Genomic DNA, 20,796 nt, shown 5'->3' on the forward strand with positions numbered 1-20,796 from the left:
TTCACGCACAACAACCAAAGCAGTAAAAATAGAGAATTACGGAAATGGGCATTCATATGATAATGACATGATCAGTTGAGTGTCTTCACAGCCTGAAACCTCGGCTCTTTTGGCGAGAATTTCTGGTGGGCATAAACTGACATGTAGTCGCCGAACAAGAACTTGGGATACTTGATCTTGACTGAATCCCCTTCGTCTTCCACTTCCTCTCTCAGGCTCAGCAGCTGCTGCGCAGGCTGGATGATGGCATTGTGGGAAGGATTGTAGAAGGAGGCAATGGATCTTCTGTTGCCATCGGGGAGGGCGAGAACGCGGTGCCACACGCTCTTGTACAGCCCGTTGCTCAGCACTTCGATCTGATCCCCGGTGTTGATGACGATGGCGTTCTTGAGGGGCTGCACGTCCATCCAGGCCCCATCTTTCAGGATCTGGAGGCCCTTCACCTCATCGTCCTGGAAGAGGAGGATGACACCGCCGGCGTCCGTGTGGGCCCGGAGGCCGATCATTTTCTCCGGCGCGGGGCAGGGCGGGTAGTGGCTCACCTTGGTGCCGAAGAAGGCGGCGTCTTCACTGAAGGCCTTGTTTATGTACCCCTTTGGAAGGCCCAAGTTTTCATCCATTGCCTCCATCACTTTGATCGCCAGTTTCTTCAATTCGCCTCTGAACTCCTTCATTGTTTCCCTATTTCACAGTTTCACACACAAACACCACCATCGATTAATCAGTCAATCTCTTAAATCACAAACACCACCATCGATTAATCAGTCAATCTCTTAAATCAAATTAGACTAAAGAGGGATATCTTCGTCGTCGTCATTCTCTCTCACCTGAAAGCAGAGGTCTTTGAAGGCCACTGATCGACATTGTCATCTGACAGCAGGAAAACATCTTCCCAATCAAAGCTGTAGCTGTTGTTGTTCTCATCTGCAGCTCCATTCTGCAGGAGCAGCTGCTGCTGCTGCATTGCCTCCTCGAAAAGCGCCTCTCTTTCCAGCTTGAAGCATTCCGAGGTCACTTTCTTCACCATCTCCAGGAGCTCCTCAGGTATGCCATGGTTGATCAGCTTAATCAATCAATTTCAGAAAAAAAAAAAAAAAAAAGATTTCTTATTCATGCTAGCCTCAATTATATAAATAAATACATAAAATCAAGTCAACAGTGACGGAGTGAGTTAGTAGTATCATCGATCATCGATCATCATTCATTAGCGTACTGTACGTATAGTATCTGATTGAGATGAGAGATAGAGACCTGGAAGAAGCCCCAGTGGACACAGCAGGCATGAATCTCCGCCAGTGTCTTGGCCCTCTCCTCTGACTCTCCTTGGAGCTTCGAGAAATCAATCACTGGAATTGCCATGGGCGATCGATAACTCAAAACAAAAAAAAAAAAAAAAAAAAAAAAGTCAATTAAGAAATGTTAATAATAGTATTTAATTAATGGAGTCGGATGAAGAACTGATGCTCATTTAGGCAGAGGCTAGGCTATTTATAGTGATGAGTGCCAGCCAGCCAGCCGGCACATTACTAGTTACCTGTCCATGTTGTTGGCTGGATGTCAACGCCTCTCTCTTTCTGAGTATTCTTATTATTATGATATTGGTTGGGACAAGATCAGAGCCGTTGGATGGACAGGCCAAGGACGGAGGGAAGATGATACTATATACTACTCTACTATCAATCAAGAACTTCACAAAGTCAACGTAATTAATAATAATAATAATAATAATAATAATAATAATAATAGTGAGATTTGAGATATATCGAGCCATCTGCTGCTGCCCATCCCCATCTCCATCTCCATCTCCCTCCTCTGCCAATAGTTCATCATTGACATCGTCATTAAGCTAGAATAGCTTTTAATTAATCAATTAATTAATTGTGATTATATATGTAAGATCCTGTTAGTTACCATGCATCAACTGTCATGTGATGATTGTGATCTGCAGATTGTCAAAACTCCAAATTAATTAAGTATATCACTATAAATATAAATATACAATTAGCATAGAGACTTTTTGGGTTTATATTTTAATTCATATTCATGTCTCATGTCCCCCTAGGAATAGGTTACTACTGTAATCAGATATGTTATGAGTATAATTAGATGATATTTTATATTAATATGCTAATTCTGTCTTACATGCACTCTTCGTGTGCTCAGATTATGATTATTATTTTTATAATATGAATTTGTTTATTTAGTATATTTTTGGTGGAAAATTTATCTGTAAACATAATATTTATATGGTAACACAATATATATACTACTATAATATAGTATATTTTATTAACTTATAAAAAATCAAAAATCTAACACAAATTATATTATCAACTTAAATTTTGTTATACTATAACATTAAAAAAAGAAAACATTTATTTAAAAATACAAAATGAGACAACTCTACATTGTAAAAGAAGTAGTTTTTAATAAAAGTGAATTGAATAATTTACCTTGGGCTTCACCGTTAATTCACCCCACCTTTTTATTTGGGTTCGAATTTATGGACTACTTTTCATAAAATAATTGGGCCTTACCAAAGCAATGATAATAATATACGCTGGCATATTATACAGGTGTCGTTGTTGCAGAAAATTGAAGACACATGTCAATGTATATTCACACCATGCATGTGATAATTCAAAATAAATAAAAATTTAAAAGAAAAAACCAAGTAAATTTTCCCTCCGGAAAATGGTACAAAAAGCACAGCAAATAAGGCTTTCGGCCCAATGAAATTTGGAGAACTGAAACAGAATTAGGCCCTAGACGATAATTTAGAAACTGTTGGGGGTCAAATTGACAGTTCAAAAAAACGTTCTGGGGCTTTCTGCAATACTTGTCCTAGCTGTTTTCCTTCCTCGTATGTTACGAATCTTGAATTTCTTTTCAAAATAAGAAACAACAATAAAATAATTAAGTAATAAAAGAAACTCCTCTTTACTCTCAAACACTCTTCTTCACCGCTCTGGTCTTTTTCCGGGCACCGATCAGTCCAGGGTTTTTCCTCCTTAATATTTCCTTGTGCCTTTTTCTTAAAAAAATCGCCCAACTTTCGTCATTTCGTCGATAGACTACACTGAATTGATGGTAGAAGGCGGTGGTGGCGGCGGCGGCCCGGACCCAGGCTCCGGTCCAAAACCCGCCGCAGTGATGGAATCAGCCGGCGGCCGCATACGCTTCAGGGTGGAGCTCAGGCCGGAGGAAACTACATTTGTTTCGTGGAAAAAGCTTCTCAAAGAATCCAATTTAAGTGATTCCACCTGCCCCGGGCAATTGAACTCGGGCTCTTCTAGTTCCGGCAAAGCCCCGGAGCGTCCAACTTCGCAGGCAATGCCTCCGTCTCTTACCGTGGTGCCTTGTTCGTCTAAGCAACCAGCAGTGAATGAGCAGAAGGATCGGCAGGGGCAATCTGGGTCGAACCGCTTGAGCTCAGTGATCGAGAGAATTGAGCGCTTGTATGCGGTGAGTTGAATGGACTTGGGGACGTTTTTCTTCATTTATGTAGTTTATTTTTCTGAAAGAATTTTGTCAGGATCTCACATTCACATAGCGTTGGTAGAGCACATTGTGTTTTTGCGTCAAGATTTTCCGTGAATTGTCAGCTGTTATGTTATGACACCCCCAATCCAAATTCCTAAAGATTAAATCGAGTTTCCATCTCATTCCCTGTTTCTTTTTTTGCTTTGTCTCCTTTCCTCTTTACCTTGCTTGTTAGATGGCTCACCATTGCACATTTATGGAGATTAGCCCTTGAAATATGAGTCTTGATATTAATTGATTATTGATTGATGTTTACTTGTTATTTTGTCTTTGTTAAATCATAAGTGTCGATGCCTTTTACTCCTAGTCTGCTAATGCTCCTTTGACCTTGCAGGGCAATGGGAGTAGTGACGATGAAAATGTCGGTCTGGATGATGTGCCTGATGATGATGAGTATGATACAGAGGATTCTTTCATTGATGATACTGAGTTGGTGGGTGCAGTTTTTCATTGTTTTAGTTCCATCAGTATCGGACTTTGTTCTGTACAGAGGAATTTTCTATTTATGTTTGTCATTTAAAGGTTTGTGTTGTTCTGAGCTTATGTTTTTATGCAGGATGACTATTTCCAGGTTGATAACTCAACAATTAAGCATAATGGGTTTTTCATTAACCGTGGGAAGTTGGAGCACATGTTAGTATTCTTAATCTGTTCTTGGTATCTTTGGTGGATTATGATATTATTCTCAATATTATGTAATTTTATGTATGGTTTTGTGCTTAGTTGTTGATAGTTCTGTTAAAATTTATAAGCAGAAAATCAAGTACAACTGATGCATTATGCTTCACGTGACACCGCACATGATAGAACCAGCAAGAACTTTTATGCCTGTTAGACTTTAATTGGAAACACGGGCACATCATACTGACTGCGCCAATTGAAGTAAAATATACAATGAATATTGTTTGAATGCTCCTTTTTTGTCCATTTTCCATATCCAAGATGCAAAACAGGGCTTCAAAGATGAACATTCAAAAGCATACAAGGCTCATGATCAATGTTTTGAATTGCTTATGATGGAGTACAAAGATGATTGTTAAAAAATTGTATTTATTACTCATTCACTGTTTATGTTCCTAGTAAAATTGTGCATTTTATCTTTGAAAACTTCTTATTGAACCAGACACTGCTTCCATTTTCTCATTGCTTTTGTTGTGCTGGGCACTGGTAATCAATCGATTTTGCTTGGTTCAAATGAAATTCTGTGCTTTATTTATGTTAAGCTGCATAACATCTAGGTCTGTCAGATCTTATAAAGTCCTTGTTGGATATTTTGCAGTGAACCACCACCAGCATCCACAACTAGTCAGCCAAAAAAGAGGAGACATAAAGATTTGGAGAGAGGTCAAGGAAGGAGTGATGATGGACATATTGCAAGTAAAATTGTGAAAGTAGGAAATAAAGGTAACAGAACACCCTTTTCTTATCACAGAAACTTATCTAGTGGGCCACACATTGTGGCTGGGACAAACATGCATGGTGAGAGTATGCAATGGCTGTCTTCTTCTGCAAATACTCATGAAGTTTCATCAGCAGACAAAACTGCAGAAAATCGAACTACAGTGGATCTTTCTGGACTATCAAATGGTGGAGCCATTATAAAAAGCACTTATTCTAATCAGCAGAAACCTGAAGTTTCCTCATCTAAAAAGTGGAAAGAGAGTAACAATCAAGATAGTTCGACACAGAGGTCAAATAAGAAAAGTACACATGTAAACAAATCCTACTCTGGAAAACAACCAAACAATGCTGATGATCTCAACCAGTCAGTTAAGCCAAAAGAAAAAGGTGGAATTGTTGAAACATTGGACCTTTCTGTTGCTGCAAACAGGGATACCTTGCCAACTACGGTACGCAATTGCTTCATGCATGAGTATCTGCCAAAGTTTAGGTCCTTGAAAATACACTGGACTTAATATATACTTATTTGATGCTTTAGATCATTTGGGTTGACAGGGACCAATCGATGATCTTGTACACAAGTCATATTGGTATAACATGGTTCATATTTACTGATTTGATGTTTTAGATTGTTTGGGTTGACAAGGAGCAACTGAGATCTTGTACATAAGTCACATGGTTTGGTGACGACTACATGATCAAGTTAGGAACTCTATAAAAACAGATGTTCCTCTTTGGAAGTTCAATCCAAGGAGAAATAGAAAGCTTGCAGTTGGATTAATGGGGCTTTTCTCTTTGGAAGCTTAATTCAGAGATTAATCTGTTAAGGTTCCTAAAAGCTAGCTGCCAACTTATTTCTTTTGAACATATTCCTCTTTCCTCCAATGGTTTGGTAGACATCTTTGTGGAATGTGGCGCCTTGGGGAATCCTGATCTTATAGTTTGGTTTTGATCCTCTTTACTTGCCCCTGGGATTTCTGTTGGATGTCTGCTTAGTCTACTTATCCTAAAGCTATAAATTGCCATTTTCCTTAATATTTATTTATTTATATATTTTCTAATGATGTTTTCCTTGACTAGCATTTTTGGGTAGAACTTGAAACATGACTTTACTCTATTTTTTGTTTTTCACCAAATTAATTGTTGCGAGGGTATTGAAGATAATAAGTCTGTCCATGTTTAAGAGATACTAAATGGAGAGTACAGATCTAATTTGCAAATTGCAACCATCTAGAGATTGGCTACTTGTTTAATATGCAGTGTCTTTCGTTCTTCTGATTCTTTACATATACTTTTATTTCCAGCTGTCCTGAATTTTAACTTGTTAATTTGAGTGAGTTCAAAGACAATCATGATAGAATCTTTCACCATCCCTTATGCAGAGAAAAGAAGGATCAAGTGTTCGACCAAAACATACGGATCTTGAGAAGGCCATTAGAGAGTTAGATAAGATAGTTGCAGAATGTATAAAATTTCTTTGTCATTGTAGTTTCCTTCTTTTTTATATTTCAATGTTGCCTCCGTTGTTTATGTGTACTTGTGCTTGTGGTTAAATGACAGCTAGGCCACCCTCTACCGAAGTCCAAGATCCTGACAATTCATCTCATGCAGTCAAAAGGAGGTTGCCACCTGAAGTAAAGGAGAAGCTGGGCACAGTTGCTAGAATATTGGTAATTAGAGCTGAGATGCGATGCTGATTCATCTTGTCATTACGCTTGTTACTTTTCCATCCTACAAGATTCTTCTTCACTTAGCTTTACTGCAGAAGAAGTTACATTGTATATTTTTGTTGGCTGCAGCGAGCGAATGATGGAAAGATCCCTAAAGATATAATCAATCGTCTGATGGGTATTGTTGGCCACCTTGTGCAAGTTCGGACTCTAAAGGTATTTTTCTGTTTTGTTGGAGAATACTCCTTTCTTTTAAATTCGTTACCATGAATATTCACGGGTGCCAATTGGGTTGCAAACGGCTTTGCTAAGCGCAGGGCTAAGGGAAAGGTTGAGTTATTTACTTGGCTGTAGCTCTAATTATATTTATACCATAATTGTTGATTGACAATTGTGTTGTATGTCTTCTTTTTATACTTCATACCAAAGATCCGCACTATTATTTTTAGTTTATGGTCTAATTGCTGTCTTCTGATGTTGAAGGTGATGCTGCAAATGATATGACTGTAGGCAGATTCTTATTTAGAAAAATTGCATGACAACTTTGTGCCAAAAAGTTTATTTTGAAGGAAGTAGCGGAAGATAGAGAGTGAATATATAATGAAATGTAACTTAATAATGAACTATTGTGTCAATCGTATTACATTTATGTGAATTTCTATGGATTGGGTGGAGTCTACTTCTTAGTGGTACGATCCTGGTTTTGCTTTACACTGGAAGCTAGATCATTTCTGTGCAAAGAACCAGACAAGTCATTGGGCTGTTAGTTTGGTTTCGCTAAAATAGAAGTCTGGTAAGCGATGCTAAAAAATATATTGGTGTTTTTCATGTTAGTATCTGCTTGTAAGCCTGCTGTTGGTTGTTCTGCTTAAGTGATGTTTTTTGTTGTTCCCTAACATACAAACTACATTTTGACAGATCAGACCAGACCATGTTTCTGATTAATGGGCTCCCTGGTTATTGACTCCAGAGGACAAAACTTGCACTGTGCCAATAGCAATATTTCCTTCTCTTTCAAATTGTCTGAACTGCATTTGTTGTTTCAACTAAGATTTGCCTATCACTCTTGTTGGTTTTCTCATGAAAGCATTTTCTGATTTGTGATGCTTTCAATGGTTGTATGTTCCGGTTACCTCTTCCTATGTTACTATTTGTGGAGAATGACAGTTTTTTTACTTATGAAGCCGATGACGAAAATAAGCGTGCTTTGAGATTTGTTCTAGTTTGCAATCATTATTTAAAAACTGATATATGGTCTTAAACATAGAACTTTGGTGTGTAATTACCGTATACTTTTTAAGCTGTATAAATGTTTTTTACAACTTCAGCTGTCACGGAAATTTGTTTCCTGGCATATTTGGTCTATCATACTTTATAATAATGACACTGAAATTTGGAAGTGAAATTACATGTTTTGCTTCAGTTGGCATTTGTTGTAATGACACTTGCATATCTCGAGAGTAACTTATATGTCTTGGCTGTGAGAAAATAAAATTATTTAGGGGATTGAGTCCAAATGAAACAGTGAATCCTAAGATGCTTATTTACAAAATAGATGTTTGTTTAATTTTTTTCCCCTTTCAAATTGATCAACCAAATTGATGCAATTTTACAGTGTATGTGATGTTGAAAGTTGAACCACAAACCAAATGTTGCTGTTAAAGTGTCCCACATTGCTAGTTGTTTTGAGTCCCCCCTTGCATATAAGGGTGAAGGACAACCCCTCTTATCATCAATTAGTTTTGAGATGGAGCCCGGATCCTCAGTCATGAGTGCCGTGTTAGGTATTGATCATAGTTAGGATTTTGAGATGATATCGTCTCGAAGGAGAGTGTCAAAGTGTATCTCATATTGGGAGCTTCCCCTTGCTCATAAGGTTGAAGGGCAACTCTATTTTTCACAAATTGGTTTTAAGATGTAGCCCCGATTCCCTTCTTTACAGCCGCTAAGGTGGATTTTTATATAGTGTAGTTCTTCATTAAATGAACGAATAGGATCATGTTATTTGTAATCGCAAGAGAACCTCATTGTGTCTTTGTATGTTAGTTTTTGTTGTTTACTACATTGTTCACTCATGGTTTTTGCATTATCAAACTAGGGTGTGTTTATGGATTTTAGTTTTTAGGTTTGGATTTTTGAATAGTAAAAAGTTGAATTTGAATAGTTATTTGATGTGATATAAATATAGGTTGATGTGATGTTTGAATGTAAAATAAATTTGTAGTATAATATTAAAAAAGTAATAATTTGATGTGATATTTTTGAAGGAAAAAGAGAATCTAAATAATAAAAACCTTTGGTAAAACTCACAAAAGAATACAATTTAAGAGTTTATAAAGAAATCAGCCTCACATAGCATTTTAGGTAATTTTTATGTGCATGTGGGCCGAACGGTGGAATGGATGAATACGTAAGGGGCCCATGGATTTACGAACGATTACCTAATAGGCCCATGGCTCTATTTTTACTTATGCTTTATTTGTTTTCCCGAGCTATTTTAAATTTTAACGTATTAGGTTACAATAAAATAATTGTGTTTCACTTACTTAGGCGTTAGGTTGTCAGTTGAGTCCTAGCTGAGTATGATAGAGCTGTCTCAAGCTTGATTACGTTTGATATCCAATAATTAGTTCTTTGGGATCAATATATGTACTATTTGTGAACTTTGAGACATTCCTTCCTGGAGTTGTATTTTAAGCTTCAGATCCCTTCTTAACATAGTATTTGAGTCATGAGTGCTCGTATTGTGTATTGATCCTCTTAAGGATTTTGAGATGATATTATCTCGAAGGGAAGTGTTAAAAAAAATCAAGAAAAATGAACTCAAAATCTTTAAAGTATCCTACATTATTAGTTGTTGGGAGCGCCCTCTTGCTTATAAGGTTGAAGGACAATTACATTTATCACCAATTGGTTTTAAGATAGAGTTCCGAATTCCTTCATAACAAATGCTAAGGTGGATTTTTATCTATTGTGTAGTTCTTCATTGAATGAACGAATAACATCATGTTATTCGTAATTGCAAGAGAATCTAATTGTGTCTCTGTATGTTAGTTTTTCCTGCTGTTTACTACATTGTTCACTTATATGGTTTTTGCATTATCAAACTAAGAGTTTATAAAGAAATCAACGTGTCACTTGGCATTTTAGGTAATTTCTATTTGCATGTGGGCCAAACGGTTGAATGGATGAATACTTAATGGGCCCATGGCTCTACGAATGATTACTTAATAGGCCCATGGCTCTATTTACTTATTCTTTATTTTTTTTTCCGAGCTATTTTAAATTTCAACATATTAGGTTACAATTGTAATGATAGGATTAAGAACTCTAATAACTGTATTTTGTTTACTTAGGCGTTAGGTTGTCAGCTGAGTTCTAGCTGAGTATGATAGAGCCGTCTCAAGTTTGATTATTATTATTATTATTATTATTATTATTATTATTATTATTATTATTATTATTATTATTATCTCCAATAATTAATTCTTTGAGTTTAATAAATGTACTATTGGTGAACTCTGAGACATTCCTTCCTAGAGTTGTTGTTTTATTCACTAACATTTAAGGTTCACTTCAGTATGGATCTAGTTGATTGGGCTTGAACATAGCATCATGGTTTATCGACCTCATAAATATAAGCCATTTTCGCTAACACAATCCACTCGATATCTTGTGACTATATTTTCCCCAAAATGCATTGCTTAGTTTTTTTTATTAATATACAATGTGGGACCACAAAACACTAGGCAGTATTATGTGTCACTTTATATATGCCGAATCTGCCATTAATCTTAGAGATACTGTTAGTTTTTTTCTAATTCTTTGATGCCATTGGCGCATAGCTAAAGTAACCATGTCTTTTTGTGTGTGTGTGTGTGTGTGTTTTATTTGAAACTTTTCCTAGAACTATTACTTTTGCTAATAGCCAATGTGGAATGAGCTTTACATCTCGGAATTATGGGTTCACATAGTCTCTACAAACAAGGTATTGTTGGTCTTTTACAGGATCTGGAATTTCGAGTCCCTGGTTCTTGCCGATTTAAATCAGAGGAATTACTGATAATATCAACACTTACTGCTCTGATAGTGATGTGCAAAGTTCCCAAAATAGTTAATGTGTGCCCTTTATATCTCAGTGTTCTTATCTGAAATTCTAAGTAGGAGAATAATTTTTTCTTTCTTTTTTATCTGCAAGAGATTGGTGAAACAACATGAGTAGGATCGTACATGCGCGTGTTAAGATGCATATCAGCTTACCAGTTAATGTCAATTTTAGTTTGCCCTTTCAACCCTGGTATTTGACTTGTATTTTAATCAATGCAACCACAATGACCATAACAATAGCAGTACATAATTTATGCTTGCTTGTATCATCTAGGATCCGAATTCTCGTGCAATCCCCATTTGTCTCAGTCTTGTGTTAATTGCCTTGATGGATCGCTTGCTGTTTACTATATAGACTTGATTGCTTGATTGGGACGAGTGATAAAGGGAGCGACTTGGATTTATCGGAAATTTCTTATCATCAGTTTGCATCCTATGTATTTCTAATGCTCCTCGAAGTGTTGTCTTTTTTGATCGTTCCTTCTGCGAGGCTTTGTTGTAATTGACCATCTCATACCTACTGTTTTTGTCTCAGAGAAATCTTAAATCTCTTGCTACTTCTGGATTATGTGCTAAACAAGAGAAGGAAAATAAAATGCGAAAGATAAAACAAGAAGTTGTGGAGATGGTAAAGCTACAAATCCCATATGTGAGATCAAAAGTAAGTATTTTCTTTTGAATATTGCCATGTAATCAAGTTACAGATTTTCCACCTTGAGAATTGGTCTGTCTTGGATATTTATCTTGACTCCTTAATTCTCCAGTCCTCTATTCCACCATAGATAAATACCTGTGGCTTGTGTGGAAAGCTGAGAGCTGAGGGCCTGTTTTGTTATGTTTATAGATTGTAATTCCTATTCTTACATGCTTTGCAGAATGGGCCACAAGCTGAAAATTCCATTGATATTCAAGGTGTTCCAGAAGATAATAAAGTCTTGAAACGGAAATACAAAATGGATTATGCATTGGAAGATAAGATTTGTGATTTATATGATCTGTATGTGGAGGTATAAACCATATTCCTTAGCTCCATGTGCATAAAAAACATACAAAGAAGGATTCTGCCTTACTTGTCTTTCTGGCTTTTCATTCATAGAGACTGGAAGAAGATTCGGGTCCACCAATCAGAAGGCTGTATGATGAGGTAGTTAGCTTGTGATTAATATAATAAGGTTACTTTCATAAACTGTCTATGGAAGGAAGTACACATATCAGCAAGATTTTAGGCTATAGAAAGGTGGTTTTTTTTGAATGGTGGGTGGGACTGGGTGGGGGATGCATTTTGAGAAGTTAATGTGCATTATAATCTTACTTTGCAATTAGCCTCTGTTCTCTTGCCACTTTTCTGTTCCAAAATGGAGTGTGCACATAAATCACCACTTGTTTTCAGTTCCTGCATATTGATGCACTAACAAGGGCATGGCTTGGAAGTTGGAAGGTTTTTGATGCACATCTTATTGAGAAATCCTGGATTTTCAAGAGGATGGTTACCTGGATAGTTTCCAATATGCTGTTATGTTTTGGTTGCATGCCCTGAGGAAATTAATTAGGAAGGATGGATGTTTTCAGGGGATTAAATAATGTCAATATCTTTTGTTTCTTGCCCATGGTGTAGTCCAGTACTCGTCTTTGGATGTTTAAGTAACTTCTCTTGCCAATTAATTGCCATTTTTCCGTTATGATGGATGGATGCAGAAGGGGAATTAACATATTTTCCTATTGCAGCTTGTGTCGATGTGGCCCAGTGGAGTCATGGATATAAATGGAATTAAACGCGCTATATATAGAGCAAAAAACAGGGGGAGATCTTCCATCCTTCAAAAGGTACATTAATATATTTATTTCTGTATTCCCGATGCATTTCAGTTTTGTCATGTGAAATTCAATGCTCGACTGCTTGTGCTTAATGCTTCCATTTCATTCCAAAACCATCTGTATCGCGCTTGCAGACTGTTCACTCGTTTGGCAGAAGAAATATGAAGGCTTTTGCTTCATGTACGAATGAATTTATGACTCCTTTATTTTTGCTTGCATTCTTAGGATCATGAGAAAATAAAGAAGAAGAAAAAAGCATCGCCGGCAAAGGCAGAACGAGCCCCCATTGTTACTGAGGCACCAAAGCTGTTACCAGATTCTGAAGGTCCAGATGCAGGTGTAGCTGCCGCTCATGTTCCTGTGACCTTTACAAGGGACCGTGCCATTGACAAGACTAGGAAAAAAAAGGCCCGGATCGATGCAGCACCATCAAATTCATTGCCAAAAAAGAAACAGAAAAGGAAGCCAAATGTGGATGGTGCTGCCGGTGGTCTGGTGGCTGATGGGAAGTCCAAACACCATAAGAAGAAAGTTGTTCCTCCTCGCTCCAAGCAAACCCTTCTTCCAGCCTGACTGACATACATAACCAGAGAAGATTATAATGAATGACAAGGACATACCGTAGCATATACAGACATACATACATAATTACATAGTTCTGAGCAGACTAGACATGCACCTATTTTAACCTCAGATTACAATTTGATAGGAAGCTTACTGGTAAGCAACTTCTGTGATTATTTGTAACTGACGAATGATTTTTATTTATGTTGTTAGGAGTAGACTGTAGGTTAGTTAAAGAGCCTCCTTGTGTCCCATAGTCAGTATATATCTATATATATATATCTACATATATACACACATGCACACACACACATGTTTATATATATATATACACATGCACACACACATGTTTACAACTTTTTGTCCAAAAGTGGATCCTAGGCAAAGACAAAGGGGAAATCCTCCTCAAAATAGAAACTATGTGCACCTGGAAGCTCAGGAAATTTGAATACTCGCCGTAATAAGTTCCGGGCATCTCTTACCAAAAAAAATTGAAATAATATTTGATTGAAAAGAATTGAAATAATATTTGATTTTTCTAAAGATTGGACAATATTTTATGTACTACATTTCATTTACAAAGTATATCTATATATTTAGGGTTGTTAATATATTAAAAATATAAAATAAATATTTTGATATGATAATTTATTTTGAAAAGAATTATATAATTATAATATATATTATATTTATAAATATAAAAAATTATATATGCAATAAAACTTAATACTATTATGCGTATCTAATTAAAATTTTGGGTTTATTTATTTAACAAATTATTATTGATCTAGTTCTCAATTAATATTAATAAAAGATATAGGGTGTGTTCATTTTGGTTGTGTTGATTTAGTGATTTGCATGAATATATTTTTGTATGTTAGCATGAAAGTAATATAAAAAATTAATATATATTGTATTGAATAATTTACTTTTGTGATGAATAATATATATATTATATTAAAATATTATGTTATATTTTTTTATAATATTTATAAAAATTATGACATAAAAAAATAGATTTGGGTGAACAAAACTTGTGTCCTTTTGATTTGCTAATTTCTGAGAAAAATATTGGATTAATATTGCTGGACCAATAATGTCAAATATGAAACAAATAGAGTCTAATAGAAAGGCCCAAAGTGGAATAGTGGACTGGCCCAACAAGCGCTTGATCCTCTCACAAAGGATTTTCGTCGCTCCTATTCCAGTTCCAGACAGTGCTCAACAAGTTTCATCGGCGAGGGATCTTGACAATTATAAACCCTGCTCTGGCAGGACCGGCAATTGTTTTCCCGATTTCCTCTCCGAATAAGGTATGCTATGCTACGCTATGCTATTTGGGGTTTGAATTGATGTTAAATATATCTCTTTTCAGGTGTGTATATGTATGAATATGTGCATTGAGTTTCCGTGTGGGGACTGACTGCTACACACTTTATCATTTACTTAGAAAATCAGGCTGCTTGCTATGTCCGGTTTGTTCGGGTAACCGGAGCAACTAGATTTCTTTTTATCAGCTGGGAGTTGAATATTAGTTCTAACTTCGATATTCTGCGTCGAATGTACTGTGTCACTTCAATTAATTTACACCCCTGATAGTGTGTCGCTGTTTGATTCCAGATGATGGGTGGCCAGGCTGATGAGCCACCTCCTCCTGGTGTCCCATCCCTACCGAGTTTGTCACCGGGTTTATGTTCCAGTAGTGGATCCTCTCTGCCATCTACTGGATTTGGAACTGCCCTTTTCCCTGTTCCCCCTTCTAGCACAGCCACTTCAGTGTCAACAGCTTCTAATTCATCATATACCCAGACATTCACATACAGTCATCTTGAATCTGTTGCTCCCACAAATCAAAACATGAGAGTGGATGTGTCTGAAACAGCTATTATGCAGCCTAATGAATGCTCCAGTGGTTCCCTTATGCCATTGGAGAGAGGGAATGATATTGAAGCCGTGGCTCAAAATGCAGTGCTGCATGAACAAGTATTTTTTAAGTAATATGTTTTGTTATTTAGTCCTCGCACTTCAGATAAGTCCCAGTGTCGTATAACTTGCCTTTCTCATTTCAGGAGGTTGCTACTCAATTGGTCATACAGAGCCAAAGGTTTGTTCTTAAGTTTTCCATTTATATACTGTTCTCAGTATGTACTTGTGGATTTTCATTTTTGTTTAATTGATATTTGCATGTATAATTCAGAGAATCTAAAAATGATGCTGAACATCGTGAAGATAATAAAGATATTTTGTCTGGAAGGCATGATCCCAATGCGCTTAAGGTGTTTGATCTCTCTATTTAGTTGACTGATTTATTTGTATTTTGTGGTCCATGAAAGATTCCATTTTAGTCATTTGTTTTCTTTTTAAAAATATTTCACAGGAACATCTTCTGAAGATGACCGCTCAGCATCGGACAGAAATATCCTTAAAACGTGGCAGGCCTACAGTCATGGATGAAGGTTGGACTACTGTGATGAAGTTACGCATATATTTTGTTTTTGTGAATTTTTTCTATTTTGAACCTACCACATACATGCTTGTGTTGGTATGATGATACTCATCTCTCTGAGCGGACAGCCACAATGTGACATGTAATGCCTTATATATATCTATATCTATATATATATATATATGTTCAGATGTTAAAGTTGCAAATAGGATACTTCTGTGTGTTCATACCAACTTATATTCCGAGGGAATTGAGATAATTGTTACATTACAAGTGGCATATATTATCTGTCACTGGTCATTATAGCTGACATTTTACTTCTTTTGCGATTTTTGTGCCAAGGAATTCAATTACAGCTTTTTGTGATGTAAGGTTTTACGTTTGACATTAGTATTATCAATTATGAGAGGACGAAGGTGAAACCGAGTAAGAGTTATTCCTTTGTGCTACGGTGGAGAAAGATGCTTTTTGATTCATGAAATAAACTTGTATGTGAGCTTACTTTTATATGCAATGCTGTGCATTTAACGATTGGATTTTTGATAGGTAATTTGGATATTGGTAATGGATACGGGGTCCCTGGTGGAGGTGCATATTATGGTGCTTCAGTTCAGAATCCCAAAACCCAGGGTAGGAATCTTTTCGTCTTTGATTTACATATACTGGTATACGTCAATAGCTCGATACTACTATGCATCACCATCAGAAAAGGAAAGATCACGATGGCCTGAAAATAAGTCAAAATAGTGCAGATCTGAGTGGTGGCTCCGAACAGAACCCAACGAATAAAGACATACCTGAATATCTCAAGCATAAATTGAGAGCTAGAGGTATTCTCAAAGATAATCATATTGCAGAGCATTCTTTGAAGCCAGAGAGTGTAAGTTGAATATCTTTGATTTTTCTTGGATTTTTCTCCTATTTAGTCTACCTTGCGCATGGATTCAAACTCAGAAACAAAATCCTTGAATCAATGCTATTTCTTTGGTATTCATAATTACCGTAGGAAACTTCACGGCATTTTCTCATAAGTGAAACTTTTTGATCCAGAGATTGAATGCCGAGTTACCTCAGGCAGCTGCACCATTAAATCTGCCTCCTGGATGGGTGAGTTGCAAGTGCATTTATTGTCAGATGATAATTCATACGATTTTGACTTCTTGTGTTGGCGTAGCTGAACAGTGCTTATGTTCTGGGTCAAAGTCTTGTGTCTGCAAATAGATTCAAGAATCTTTCCAAATCCTATTGCATATGTTTTTATCATCTCTCTTAAATTGCAAATAAAAGCACTTCTTTTATTTTTATTTTTATTTTTCGCTTATGTTTTTTTGCATTAGTTAAATCAGATTGATCAGGCTACATATCTGTGCATGCTTATATTTTTGTTCATTGATGTGGTCTAAGCTATAAGCCCACTACAGAATTGAGCTTATGCATACATGTTGCCATTCTGTTTGATCCTCCCACATTCTCTCCTTTGAATTTAATATTACAGCTCTTGTTAGTTATTTCAATTTCTTCCTAGAACTTCCTGGTGTTCCCTCCCCTTCTAATATGAACTGAGCTGTCTCTAATTTTCACACATTGTTTAATTAAAAATGCAAAGTGTCATGTTTTGGAATTTATGGCTTTGTATAAGTTTGGTGGTTGGCTCTTGTTCATGTAATTAACTGTCGATATGTAGTTATTTTATTCTTTTTCCCCTCATCTAATTTTCTTGTAAAATCATGATGTAGATCGAGACAAGGGACCCTGAAAGTGGTGCGGTATTTTATTATCATGAAAGTTCGGGAAGAAGTCAGTGGGATAGACCTGTGGATGCATATTCAATTTCTCACTCTGTGAGTCTTCAAGATGATTGGATAGAAGCTTTGGATGAAACCTCAGGTATTACCTTAAGTAACCTATTTATTATAGCCATATGGGATAAAATTATGTTATCAACCTTTGGTTGAAAGTGAGTAAAAAATTGTTAAAGATTAAGATCAAGCATTCTTGTTTAACTTTCAATCAGTTCTAAGCTGTATATTATTATTTGGTACTTTTCACCTACGGCTGTGCAGAGTTTGCACTAGGTACTCTTGTATGCTATTTGGATTTCTGAGCTGATGTATTTTCTTGGAACAAAGAAATAAATTCCAGTAGCCATTTGTGCAAAGTAGTGTGTGGTGTTTTGTTCTAATTCTCTTTTAGTGATTCTTTTGTGATTATAATGTTATGAGCAGTTGTGGTGATTGTAGTTTCAATTTGCTAGATTATTTTCCATTATTCCTCAGAGTGGCACCTAATTTATTCAGGAAAGATGTAACCTTATTATTTTAGTTTTGGAGTTCCTGTCAGGTATTTGTTTGTTTTGGTCAGTATTATTACTCAAGTTGGACAAGTGTTTGTTCTCAGGTTTATGTATTTGCAGGCCAGAAATACTATTATAACACAAAAACCAATGTGTCTCAGTGGGAGCACCCTGGAGCGCAGCATCGGATCATCCCACAGTCATATGGTGGAACAACAGCCTATGACGCATTGCACGGGAATCCATCCAGTTTCCCTAGATGCTTAGGATGTGGTGGGTGGGGACTAGGTCTTGTGCAATCATGGGGATATTGTTGTCACTGCACCCGGTTTGTTTATGCCCTTCTTATAAGCTACTGCAGTTGAGCATTAGTGATATTGATTTAAAGTTCGGTATACACATACATATTTGAATCTTTATCTCTTACTAGAATCACCATTAGCTAACTATATGTCATATTCATGACGAGAACATTGATTCACATCATTGGATTGGACGAAGCAATCAGATCTACCACGATTGTCGTTCACAGTTTCCTAAACATTTCTGATTGATTTTTTTTTATTATTATTTTTAATGGAAGTGAAGTTCTTTCAAATCACGGCTTGTTCTGAAACTTCCTTATGTGTCAGTCGGTGTTCCTTATTTCCCCTTCCTATAATCTCCTTGATAAGTTAATTTACAACCTTTTCTTTTTCTTCTTTTAAAAAAAAAAAACCTTAGTAAGATGTGGTTGTGTTTAAGCTTGACCTGACCTTAAATTTTCAGTAGTTTAGTTAGAATGTTGAAGGTATTAAATGACTCTTAGGAGGTGTGTCTAGGTTTATATTTTTATCTGTGACTATACGCGCACATGTGTGTGTTAGGTTTTGCATTATGTGCTGCTGGAGCTACTTTGTGTGATGTTTGAGCCATCTTAATACTGAGATGCTGCTAGAGACTTGAGATTTTGTATTGTTTTGTGCTTGCTAAGTAAATCAGTGTCCTTTTATTGCTGCTCATTGCAGGCTTCTCAAACTTCCACAGAGTCAATACCTATCAGTTGCTGCAGTAAGCCACCAGCATGTTGTGACCAATGCTCCTAGAAATCAGGGAGGTTTGGAAAATAGGCCTTCAAAACAGAGGTAAAATCTTCTATACAAGCAGGCTTTGTCATTCTGTTCTAGTTTCAATTTAAATGTTCAAGCCATTCCTTCTCTACAGCAAATTGAACTTCTGGAATGACATAGTAAAGCTAATATTAGCAATTCAAATTAAAAGTGACATTTAAGTAAAAGCAATAATGATATGGATATTTTGTTTAAGCTCGCTAGAAGAAAATTTAGGGTGTGTTTGTTTGGGGGATTTAATTAGATTTCTACTATTCATCCAATTTTTTCCCCCCAAAAATATCAAATCAAACACCTATTTTTTATTTTTTATATTATACTAAAAATCAATTTTACATTCAAAACATCACATCAACACCTATTTATATCACATCATACAACTATTTAAATTTAAAATTTTTACTATTCAAATCTCAACTCAAAATCCAAACCCTCAAACAAACACACCCTTAATGTTTGCATTTAGTTTGGAATACTTATAATTTGGTGGATTTGGTTGACAGGTCTGATACAAAACCGCCACTTGGGAGAGGTAAGAAGAGAGTCTACAGTGAGGATGATGAATTGGATCCCATGGATCCAAGTTCCTACTCAGATGCTCCTCGTGGCGGTTGGTATGTTACTTCTCACAACTAGAGAGCAACAGAATCTTTGCTGAGAGGATTAAAAAGCTTTCTAGAAATAGTTATATGAATCCAATTAGTTGATTAAATTTGTTTATATTTGGGATTTTTACCAAATCAAGATTAATCTATTTTACAGGGTTGTTGGCCTTAAAGGAGTACAGCCCAGAGCTGCAGATACAACTGCTACGGTATGCTATTATCTATATTATACCTGATAAACTTCACATGATAGACCATGAAAAAGAACTGGGAGTGTGAGAACAGAATTAAGTGATACAATTAGTTATGCAGAGTGTTTATTACTGTTGGCGCCTGACTTCATTCTGTCTGTTTTATGAGCAATTGCATTTTCACAAATCTTGACTGTGCTTATACACCTCGGTGTTAATCTATGTTCATATGATTATAAAAATTTAGGAACTTTAATTTGATTTGACCTAATTGTATTACTTTATTATTGCTGTACATTTGATGGAAGGCTCTTCTCCTGCCAATAACCCTTCTTGTCTAGTTTTAACATTGTTTGTATCTTGGGCAATCTTGAATTTCAGGGACCTCTTTTTCAGCAGCGGCCTTACCCTTCTCCCGGGGCAGTCCTACGTAAGAACGCCGAAATTGCTTCACAGAAGAAGAAGCATGATTCCAGTTATGCTCCCATATCGAAGAGAGGAGATGGAAGTGACGGCCTTGGTGATGCTGATTGATTGAATCAATGGCGCCATTGTGATGTTCCCTTGCCTTGTTCATTTTGATGAAGAATGAGTGGCTTCTGATATTCTCTATGGCAGATTCTAGAGGTTGTTGAACAACAATACATAATTAAGCAGCACTGCCAAGCTATCTAAAATTTTTCATACATTAGCATCTTCTTTCTGATCTTAAAGCTCTTCTTGTACATTGTATAGCTTTGGAAATTTCCTGCAATTTTTCTTTTAAGATTTTTGGAATGTGTAAGGAGTAGTAGTTGAATGGAGTTTGTTTGGAATGTTTATCTTTTGCTTCCTCTCTTACTTTTTGCAATTTTTGTTTTGTTGTTTATCAATAATAGCTTTAACAGAGCGGGATTATGGGTTAACCATGGGTGTGTTCGTTTAATAGATTTGGACAAAATCTCACTATTCATCCAAAATTTTTCCCCCAAAAAACATCAAATCAAACACCTATTTTTTATTTTTTTATATTATACTAAAAATCAATTTTACATTCAAAACATCACACCATC

At 36.2% G+C, this 20,796-nt stretch overlaps 3 protein-coding genes across 4 annotated transcripts; 2 read left to right on the forward strand and 1 right to left on the reverse strand.

The window, feature by feature from the left end:
- Positions 1 to 55: 55 nt before the first annotated feature.
- LOC127265296 (1-aminocyclopropane-1-carboxylate oxidase 5-like) lies at positions 56 to 1,456 on the reverse strand. The gene is made up of 3 exons (XM_051295035.1): positions 1,252 to 1,456; positions 828 to 1,063; positions 56 to 681 (listed from the first exon to the last, which is right to left on the reverse strand). The coding sequence occupies exons 1-3, from the start codon at positions 1,357 to 1,359 to the stop codon at positions 72 to 74; spliced, it is 954 nt and encodes a 317-aa protein (XP_051150992.1). The 5' UTR covers positions 1,360 to 1,456; the 3' UTR covers positions 56 to 71.
- Positions 1,457 to 2,900: 1,444 nt separating this feature from the next.
- LOC127265313 (ubinuclein-1-like) lies at positions 2,901 to 13,336 on the forward strand. Of its 2 annotated transcripts, XM_051295062.1 has the most exons (13): positions 2,902 to 3,465; positions 3,878 to 3,976; positions 4,100 to 4,176; positions 4,823 to 4,947; positions 5,080 to 5,393; positions 6,327 to 6,408; positions 6,505 to 6,614; positions 6,744 to 6,830; positions 11,257 to 11,382; positions 11,597 to 11,728; positions 11,818 to 11,865; positions 12,447 to 12,545; positions 12,762 to 13,336. In XM_051295062.1, the coding sequence occupies exons 1-13, from the start codon at positions 3,088 to 3,090 to the stop codon at positions 13,107 to 13,109; spliced, it is 2,025 nt and encodes a 674-aa protein (XP_051151019.1). In that variant the 5' UTR covers positions 2,902 to 3,087; the 3' UTR covers positions 13,110 to 13,336. The 2 variants fall into 2 exon arrangements, with proteins under 2 accessions (XP_051151018.1, XP_051151019.1); XM_051295061.1 differs by having other exon boundaries at positions 2,901 to 3,465; positions 4,823 to 5,393.
- Positions 13,337 to 14,298: 962 nt separating this feature from the next.
- Positions 14,299 to 20,570, forward strand: LOC127265320 (uncharacterized). The gene is made up of 14 exons (XM_051295072.1): positions 14,299 to 14,413; positions 14,721 to 15,083; positions 15,170 to 15,204; positions 15,298 to 15,376; positions 15,478 to 15,556; positions 16,093 to 16,176; positions 16,299 to 16,426; positions 16,597 to 16,653; positions 17,283 to 17,433; positions 17,960 to 18,167; positions 18,847 to 18,963; positions 19,452 to 19,562; positions 19,711 to 19,762; positions 20,126 to 20,570. Exons 2-14 carry the CDS (start codon positions 14,721 to 14,723, stop codon positions 20,276 to 20,278), a joined length of 1,617 nt encoding a protein of 538 aa, XP_051151029.1. The 5' UTR covers positions 14,299 to 14,413; the 3' UTR covers positions 20,279 to 20,570.
- Positions 20,571 to 20,796: the final 226 nt, after the last annotated feature.

The sequence above is a fragment of the Andrographis paniculata genome, unplaced genomic scaffold, assembly GCF_009805555.1.
Source record: "Andrographis paniculata isolate CXL003 unplaced genomic scaffold, ASM980555v1 Contig72END, whole genome shotgun sequence".
NCBI lineage: Eukaryota > Viridiplantae > Streptophyta > Magnoliopsida > Lamiales > Acanthaceae > Andrographis > Andrographis paniculata.

Coding starts and splice junctions, on each gene's coding strand:
- LOC127265296 (XM_051295035.1), bottom strand. CDS start 1,359: ATGGCAATTCCAGTGATTGATTTCTCGAAGCTCCAAGGAGAGTCAGAG. Junction 1,064..1,251: donor TCCACTGGGGCTTCTTCCAG/GTCTCTATCTCT, acceptor TGATTGATTAAG/CTGATCAACCATGGCATACC. Junction 682..827: donor TCAAAGACCTCTGCTTTCAG/GTGAGAGAGAAT, acceptor ACTGTGAAATAG/GGAAACAATGAAGGAGTTCA.
- LOC127265320 (XM_051295072.1), top strand. CDS start 14,721: ATGATGGGTGGCCAGGCTGATGAGCCACCTCCTCCTGGTGTCCCATCC. Junction 15,377..15,477: donor ATGATCCCAATGCGCTTAAG/GTGTTTGATCTC, acceptor AATATTTCACAG/GAACATCTTCTGAAGATGAC. Junction 18,964..19,451: donor AATAGGCCTTCAAAACAGAG/GTAAAATCTTCT, acceptor TTTGGTTGACAG/GTCTGATACAAAACCGCCAC.
- LOC127265313 (XM_051295061.1), top strand. CDS start 3,088: ATGGTAGAAGGCGGTGGTGGCGGCGGCGGCCCGGACCCAGGCTCCGGT. Junction 6,831..11,256: donor TGCAAGTTCGGACTCTAAAG/GTATTTTTCTGT, acceptor TTTTTGTCTCAG/AGAAATCTTAAATCTCTTGC. Junction 11,729..11,817: donor TATATGATCTGTATGTGGAG/GTATAAACCATA, acceptor TTTCATTCATAG/AGACTGGAAGAAGATTCGGG.